General features: G+C 40.2%; 1 protein-coding gene across 1 annotated transcript; it reads left to right on the top strand.

Annotated features, from left to right (window-relative positions):
- The first annotated feature begins 2574 nt into the window (after window positions 1-2574).
- Window positions 2575-5556, top strand: epcam (epithelial cell adhesion molecule). Its single transcript, XM_046071160.1, has 9 exons — window positions 2575-2894; window positions 3576-3677; window positions 3796-4057; window positions 4147-4212; window positions 4303-4369; window positions 4477-4575; window positions 4686-4883; window positions 5001-5045; window positions 5138-5556. Exons 1-9 carry the CDS (start codon window positions 2834-2836, stop codon window positions 5159-5161), a joined length of 924 nt encoding a protein of 307 aa, XP_045927116.1. The 5' UTR covers window positions 2575-2833; the 3' UTR covers window positions 5162-5556.
- The last annotated feature ends 3366 nt before the right edge of the window (window positions 5557-8922 follow it).

Here is an 8922-nt window from a genome sequence, read left to right as displayed (position 1 = left end):
TGAGAAAGATTAACTTTTCATTTTCTCTGTCTAAGTCTCTGGTTTTATTCCTCTTTTTGTCTTTTAAAACAACTGGCCGGAAAGGTAGCACCAGCAGAATATATTTGTGGACTTTTCCCTCTCCCAACAATGTTCAGCTGCAGATAGTTCAGTTTGCACCACGCAATCTGACAAGATCTATTTTGTTTTCATCCTGAGGGGGAAATGAATGTATGTATGAAATTTAATGGCAATCCATCCAGACGTTCTGAAGATATTTGTCTTAAAACAACCTCATGGTGGTGCTACAGGAAAAGTCAGGGGATCACCAGAGTCATTAGGGATCATGCATTTCTTTACATAATTTCATGGTAATCCATTCAGTAGTTGATTCACTGTCCCCCAAAGCATGGATTTGACAACTTTGAAATTTTGTGAGAAATGCAAATGAAAATTGTCATTTTCTGCATGTTGAAATTCAAATGCCCTCCTTATCTTTGTCTTTAATCATCCATACTTTCGAAATAACACCACTGGATTCATTGACACTGGAAATTAGCATGGATAATCCTGGTGCTTGGCAATCTAGAGGTCAAATAATGATTGCCATTTAAAAAAATCCAAAATGGCTGCCATAATGAAAGCCTGCAAAATAACAACTTTTATTTTCTGTATGGTTCTATTCAGCTCATGAAATTGCACAGGTTTACAAATCCCCACAAAATGCAAATATAACATAGAGAAGATATTCCCTGAGGTCACTGAGGAAATCTTGGAAGTAAGCTGAGAACATTTTTTTTTAAAAGAAATTTGTAGCTTTCTCTTTAACTTTCCAATTTCTCCTATAGCGAATTTCAAAGTTACCGTTTCTTCAACATCATTTATCCCACGTATTTTAAGCAAACCCAGATGTGTTGCAGCTGAAGCCCAACAACTTTCTGCTAGCTTCATGCTGTGACAGGTGACACATTAATGCTCCGATGTGGATGCTAATTCTTTAGAAAGGAAATACGTGTTTGTATCCAGTAATGTATCTGCATTTGGGTACACAGCAATGACATAGGCCTTAACTTACAACTTACAGACAGGTGAGAACACAGGGGTGTATTTTAATGTCTTGTAACGCCTGCCTGTAATTTTGGACTTTCTGAACATTTCACCTCTGCCATATACTGTATATAGTTTTTGTTTGTATGTTTTCATACCCTGTATAGCACATTGAACTGTCCTGGACTGTATGAATTGTGCTTAGAAATAAAGTTGCCTTTCTTTGCCACCACCGAGACCTGGCATGCATGGCAGACTGGCGCAGTCTGGACAACACCAGTCAGGAGGATTTTTCCATCCTATTGTGTTTTCCCCAAATGATGTACAGATGTTTAGGCATGTCAAATGGCTTGAAAAATAGTCCATATAGCTGTTGAATATAGGAAAATCATCTCCCCAGGTGCCCTGGACCCCCCTAGGTTTGGGCTAGGCCCAGAAGGTTTACAACATCTTCTTCTGTCACTGCTTCAGGGGCATCTGGCCACTTCCTGGTCATCCTCTTTAACATTTGATCTCAGGGACATTACTGTTGACTCTGTGTTTCATTCAGGAGATTCTTCTCTTTACTTTCCAGTATTGCCCATTTGATTCTTGATTGACATCAACTAATGAATAAGGATACACATATTGGGTGCACTGCTTGTGAGAATATTTCTCAGATACAGTAGATAATCTCTATGAGACCTGAGGTTGTGACTCAGCTGTGTCATCCAGCTGTGACTCACAACACCTGAAATGTTTTCCCAACCTGGTTTCTGTCATGGAAGACAGTTGGTGATGTCATCATGCCAAACAGTGTTTCTCAGTTCATTATAAACAAAATAGATATTTAAACTTGCTTGACACTATTGTAATATTTTAGGTTTATGGTATAAAATATGAACAAGAACACAACTTTGGACACAGCTAAATAGTTTGAATCTATCACAAAATGTGACATATCGTATGATTTGTTAATAACTGAGCGTACACCTACCAGAAAGTGATAAAACACAAAGTGCTAACATATAATACAGTAGTATTATAATAGTATAATATAATATGTTGGGAATATGTAAAAGCAATTGCAAAAGTCACTATAAACTGTCTAAAACATACATACAATGATACAATATAATATATATATACCTTTACCCAATTATTTGCATCCAGCAGGAATATGATTCTTTCAGTAGGCCTATACAGGTCACTATAAACCACAGTCTACAGATAATTTTTAATGATAACAGAGTGAGGACGAAAATTGCCATTTTCTGCCCTTACATGTACTGTAGGCTAAATGATTAAATGGAGATTTTCTTTCAGTGGGGTCTATTTTAATCAAAAGTATGACAGACAATTAAGTACATTTAGAGTTGTAGACGAAAGTATTAATCGTGTCAACAGAGAGCGACAGAGGCAGACCAGATATGGTCATACCGGAGAAAAAAAGGAGCGTTTGTCCACCACCCCTTCTCTCGTCACCTACTATGCAAATTAGAGTGACGTCACGAGACAACTTGTCTTATAAATTTACTTGATAACAGCTCGCGATCAGTTCGACAACAACCACCAAAAAGGATATCGCGACTAATCAGCGCTCCGCAGTAACTTCTGTTGGTGGTGCTTTCAGGCTTTACCTTTTGTGCGCGTGCGCTCGTCGAGTTTCTCTGCAAACAGGTTTGACCAGGACACCTGTGAGGAGAAAAAGGAAGCCCTGTGTGCCCGGACGCCATTCTTTACTCCATCTTTTGTGGACGACGGACGCGAAGACCGCCATCAAGGGACACTTTCTTCATTAATCTGTTTTGTTTTAAATTATTTCATCATGAACATTTGGATTGCTCTCGTTCTCACTGCCTTGGCAGCGGGAGCCTCAGCTCAAGAGTGTAAGTAGCTGGATTTATTTAACTTAACTTTATTAAGCTCGAAATATATTATAAAGCATTGAGGACTAGATAATTAGCTTAATTGTTGTATTTTCATTTCTTCTAGAACCCTTCCTCGGTAGGCCTCTTTTAATTACCCTTTAGTCAATAAAATAATTATAAATGTTATCTTCAAGTGGTGTGTTCAAACATCCTCAAAGTCACCTTTCCTTTCTTCAGTTCGGTGTTTGCTCGTTCAAAGTGACTTTGTTAGCGAAGAGAGAGAGGGAAAAGTGCGATTTAAAGCTGTCTGGATATCAAAAGCAACAGTGTTGTTGAGTGGGGGTTGGGAGGATTTGTCCCGCTCTCTGTTAAGAGAAACCAACGCCCAGGTGTTGTATAAACCTGTTAGTCTACCTGCTGTCCTTGGGCCCCTCCCGTTTTACAGGGCCTTACAGACCAAACAATAATTGACATGAAACCGGCTTACACTAAGCTTATGAGACACTGAGTATTTCTTTGGAATCTTGTTCAGCTTTGTAATGTCAAACCACAAATATAAACAAGTATAGTGATGCTAAAAGTTAAGCCATTAGAAGTTTAACTTTATGTGCAGTTAGGTTAATTAAGAGTTCATGTTAGTTAATCCTGATTTTCTTAATTAGGTGCAGTATCAGTAACAACTTTTGTTTTCCTGCTTAGGTTCATGTAATACTATGAAGTGGGCCACTTGTGACGGAAATCCATGTGAGTGTTACCTTATGATCGGTGACACCCAGAAACAAACCCTGAACTGCTCTGCGTGTAAGTAAAATTCACGTGTGATCAATCCTGTAGAGTTTCTACCTGTAGCCTTCCCTTATGCAGGTTGTTTTGTTCTTGCCTGCTCATGATGTGACTTTTGATGATGATTCACTTTCAGTGATCCCTAAGTGCTTCTTGATGAAGGCTGAGATGTACAGAGCTAAAAAGGGCCTGAGCGTCCGGGGAGCAGGAGGAAAGCCAGTGGAGACTGCCTTCGTTGACAACGATGGCATCTATGACCCGGAGTGTGAGAACGATGGCAAATTCAGGGCCAAGCAGTGCAACAACACAGAGGAGTGCTGGTGTGTCAACAGTGCTGGTGTTCGTCGAACTGACAAGGGAGACCAGAACATCAAGTGTGACAAGCTGGTGGAGACCTAGTAAGTAATTTCATCATCATTAGTGTGGAGGACTGGTGTTAGGATGAATAGTTTAAATGTTAATTTTTTTTTGTAAAATCTTTCCTTAGCTGGATCCGTCTTCAGCTGACACACAAAAAAGTGAACAGTTCAGTGGATAAGAACGCTTTGAAGACGTAAGTATATTTAACAGCCCTCTAAAAACAATCACACTGTCAACATCAGAGTTTCAATATATTATTTCACAATTTTTTGCCTTAATATAGTGCCATTGGACAAGCCATTAAAAACCGTTACGCCAGCTTTAACCCGGACATGGTGAAAGAAGTCGAGGTGAGTCCAGATTGCTTGAAAAAATAATTTAAAATAATTTAAATTTCTAAAAAGCATTGGTAAAATACCTCACTAAGTGACTAACAAAGCATTCTCTCATCCTGCAGTATGACCCTGATGCCCGCATGATTGTTGTGGATGTGATGAAGCCAAAGGGAGAACGCAATACTGACCTGACCCAAATGGCCTACTACATGGAGAAAGATGTATGAGATGGGGGGAGAGAGAGAGAGAGAGAGAGCGATACATGCATAGATATGTAGAAATGGCCCATTGACTGACCCTGTCATTTTAATAATTTCCTCTTTTCCTGCAGGTGAAGGTGCTGCCCCTGTTCAAGACCCAGGAAAAGTTTGCACCACTTGTAGGTACCCAGAATCTGGAGATGGAGAACATCCTGGTGTATTACGTGGACGAAGAGGCCCCGACTTTCACCATGAAGAACCTTTCTGGTGGGATCATCGCCGTCATCGTGGTGGTGGTGCTGGCTGTGATTGCCGGCCTGCTGGTACTGGTGAGTGCATGTAGCTCATTTATTTAGTGTAAGCGCAATGTAGGTCTTTAAACTGTAAGTCACTGCTTGAGTTGAGCTATCAATTTGAGTCCTAATTGTCTTTTTGTTTGTGTGCAGTTCTTTGCCAAAAGGCGTGAGAAACAGCGGTACAACAAAGCTCAGGTGAGAATAAAGTTCAACTTAATTGTTCAATGTCAATAGATCTGTAAGAGCTACTGTTTTTAACAATTTGTTGTTTGTCTTGTCTCATTCAGCAAAGAGAGCTGGATCCCATGTAAACTCTTCATTGCAGTGGGACTCTGACTGTCCACTTGTACATCATCTTTTGGATTAACTTTTATTTGCCGTGGGAAAGTGCGATTTTTTTTTTTTATTTTTTTTTTCCCACCATTTTACTTGAGGAATGCAAATTGTAAAGGAACAATCAACTTTCTTTATGTTGTTAGCACTACTGGTGCCACCATTTTATTTATAAATTGTGTAAAGTCTTAACGCAGCATCCAATCTATATGCCATAAAGAACTGCTTTCCCCCCCTTTTTTAATATGCCTGGCACATGCCCATTTTTATGTTTAGAACTTGTTGAATGGTTTAAACTCCACATCATGGATTTACAGTTTCTGTCTTAATGTTTTGTTGGATTGTTTTTAATAAAAAAATGTTTTTAAAAGACTCTTATTGGTGCAGGTTTCCTTGTATTGTAAAGGTAGTGTGTTGTGTCTGAGACTGCGTGCCTTGGTTACACTGGAAAAGTACTGCAGATCACATGGTGGAAGGGAACAAGCTAGAGGAAGCCAGTGGGCCACATTTTGCATGTTGTAGTGCTTAATAAATGATCAAGTTGGTTCTTCTGACACTCAAACCTGTTAAAGTTGACACAAACACGTAGCGTGTTAAAGGTTACAGTACATAGACGTGTTCCTCAAACCCCCTTTTGTGGGTGAATAAAGTATCTAAGATGGCTGCTTTGAAAATGGTGGATCGTAATGAACCTTTTGTTTACATGGGGAGGAATGAATGGAGGTTTGCTACCCAGATGAGGCTTTTCAATGGGTGTGGCAGCCTTGTTTGTGTCAGTGTCATATTTGTTTCTTTTGAAGGGAACTTAATCTGCTTCTTATGGGTTACTTTGAATTCTTGTTGAGTCAGAAGGACAATACACCTGACGAGATATATATTTTTATATCTGTGCAAATTTAGTGAAATGCATTTTGAGTTGTACCTGTGGAATACTAGTATGTTTAATGTACTGGAGATACCGGTTGGCTAAGACTACCTTGCTAAATGACAACACCTGTTGGTGTAGAGGGAGGTTAAGTCATTTCCAGTTGTATCCCTGAAAATGCTTGGCACTGTGTTCAACCTGTCAGTCAGGTTCTGGCTTACTCACAAACGTACACATGCCGTATGTACTCAAAACACTGACAGAAAGGCTTTATTCAAGTTAGGTGAAGAGTGGAAAGTCCGGTATAGCTAATGTGGAGGAAATCCTGTAATGGAGCAAAAAGTGTGAGGTGGGAAATTATTACAAAACAAACTGGTAACAGGTGCTGTGTTGCACTGAACAGAAATGTAGGTGTAACTATGGAGATCAGAATCCCTTGGTATCCTGTCAGAACATGATAGCAGTGCTCTAGCCCGAAGGCAGTCCTGGTTGAATTAACTGAAGTCTTTATTTGTTAAGCGACACAAAGGCGATACAATGACAAAAACAGCCCGATCACTGAGTGTGAAAATAATGTATTTTACATGTTTAACTTCAAAAGTCGCACATATGGACATATTCATGTTTGATTCTTCTCCGTTTCAACAGTTTTGATAATGCACCTTATGATCCAGCAGAGTATTAGCATTGATCATTTGTCAATTAGTTCCCTTGCCTCGCCCAGTTTTTCTCCGCCATGAGCCCCCCCTCCCTTCATCTCCATAGCAACACTGGGACAATAGCACTTCTCTAACTAGTTCAGACAGGTTGGGTATCATATAACCTCCTCCGGCCCTCCCCCCTTCTCTGTTCTGTGAAAGACTACAGGAATGAGGTGTGTCACTTGCTGTCGGGCACCTGTAGCAGGTATCAGCACGTCACTTCCAGGCGCACCAATGAGGAGGCTGGAAGGCGGTTTGTGGGAAGAGACACTGTGAGGTAGGAAAAAATGAGTGTCTGTTATGGTTTCTTTGTTATGTTATGTGCACTCAGTGAAACCAGTAACTTGTTTGCTGTAGTTTAGTTTATTCAAGCATTAGACTTCAGTAATATAACACTTATTCCAAGGATGATTATTTTATATGACAAATAAACATAAAACCTGGCCATAATCACTGCATACAGGTTTATGATAATACTGGAAGGGAAAATCATCTTTATAGTACATTTCACAATAAAAGGCCCTGTTTTCCAGTTTACCTTTAGGTTCCATGGCTTCATTAAAATGCTTTCACATTCTGTGTCACACAAGGGAACAAACAGAATATAGTAGACTGTATTTCTCTTTAACCCACTTCAGCAACCACCATACATTTCCACCAATATGTTTTCTCTAAATGTGTCACATCCTCTTACCATCTTCCTCTAAATTAGAATGCATATACACACTCCGCGATTAAGTCCACCAGAAAGCATTTGTGCATGATTAAAGTTTCACCACTCTCTTGGCTATTCAGTAACTAAGAGCACACAGAGTCCACACTGGTTTCCTCTTCATTTCACCCCATCTACAGCTCACCAGTCACATGTACTGCATCGTAAACGGGATACATAAAACACATACATATTCACTGCAGTTGGTTTATGCTCTCTTTGAACTGTCCTTCAGCTGCGGTCTGGTTAACTGTTCTAGCCTGCTGTTTTCATCATGGTGTTCAGTATCCTTCGTTATATAGGTGCTGGTCATATAATTAGAATATCATCAAAAAGTTGATTTATTTCAGTAATTCCATTCAAAAAGTGAAACTTGTATAATGTATACATTCATTCCACACAGACTGATATATTTCAAGTGTTCATTCCTTTTAATTTCAATGATTATAACTGACAACTAATGAAAACCCCAAAATCAGTATCTCAGAAAATAAGAATATTGTGAAAAGGTTCAATATTGCAGACACCTGGTGCCACACTCTAATCAGATAATTAACTCAAAACACCTGCAAAGGCCTTTAAATGGTCTCTCAGTCTAGTTCTGTAGGCTACACAGTCATGGGGAAGACTGCTGACTTGACAGCTGTCCAAAAGACGACCATTGATACCTTGCACAAGGAGGGCAAGACACAAAAGGTCATTGCTCAAGAACCACCACGCACAGACATGGGTTTCAGCTGTCGCATTCCTTGTGTCAAGCCACTCCTAAACAAGACACAGCGTCAGAAGCGTCTCGCCTGGGCTAAAGACAAAAAGGACTGGACTGCTGCTGAGTGGTCCAAAGTTATGTTCTCTGATGAAAGTAAATTTTGCATTTCCTTTGGAAATCAAGGTCCCAGAGTCTGGAGGAAGAGAGGAGAGGCACAGAATCCACGTTGCTTGAAGTCCAGTGTAAAGTTTCCACAGTCAGTGATGGTTTGGGGTGCCATGCCATCTGCTGGTGTTGGTCCACTGTGTTTTCTGAGGTCCAAGGTCAACGCAGCAGTCTACCAGGAAGTTTTAGAGCACTTTATGCTTCCTGCTGCTGACCAACTTTATGGAGATGCAGATTTAATTTTCCAACAGGACTTGGCACCTGCACACAGTGTCAAAGCTACCAGTACCTGGTTTAAGGACCATGGTATCCCTGTTCTTAATTGGCCAGCAAACTCGCCTGACCTTAACCCTATAAAAAATCTATGGGGTATTGTGAAGAGGAAGATGAGATACGCCAGACCCAACAATGCAGAAGAGCTGAAGGCCACTATCAGAGCAACCTGGGCTCTCATAACACCTGAGCAGTGCCACAGACTGATGGACTCCATGCCACGCCGCATTGCTGCAGTAATTCAGGCAAAAGGAGCCCCAGCTAAGTATTGAGTGCTGTACATGCTCATACTTTTCATGTTCATACTTTTCAGT

Source organism: Micropterus dolomieu, linkage group LG15, assembly GCF_021292245.1.
Source record: "Micropterus dolomieu isolate WLL.071019.BEF.003 ecotype Adirondacks linkage group LG15, ASM2129224v1, whole genome shotgun sequence".
NCBI lineage: Eukaryota > Metazoa > Chordata > Actinopteri > Centrarchiformes > Centrarchidae > Micropterus > Micropterus dolomieu.
Note: the sequence above shows the minus strand (reverse complement) of the source record. Positions and strands in the feature narration are given on the sequence as shown.

Bases quoted from the DNA above. Each gene is read 5' to 3' on its own strand.
- epcam (XM_046071160.1), top strand. From the start codon at position 2,834: ATGAACATTTGGATTGCTCTCGTTCTCACTGCCTTGGCAGCGGGAGCC. The intron at 3,678-3,795 runs GTAAGTAAAATT...ATTCACTTTCAG, and splicing joins AACCCTGAACTGCTCTGCGT to TGATCCCTAAGTGCTTCTTG. The intron at 4,370-4,476 runs GTGAGTCCAGAT...CTCATCCTGCAG, and splicing joins ACATGGTGAAAGAAGTCGAG to TATGACCCTGATGCCCGCAT.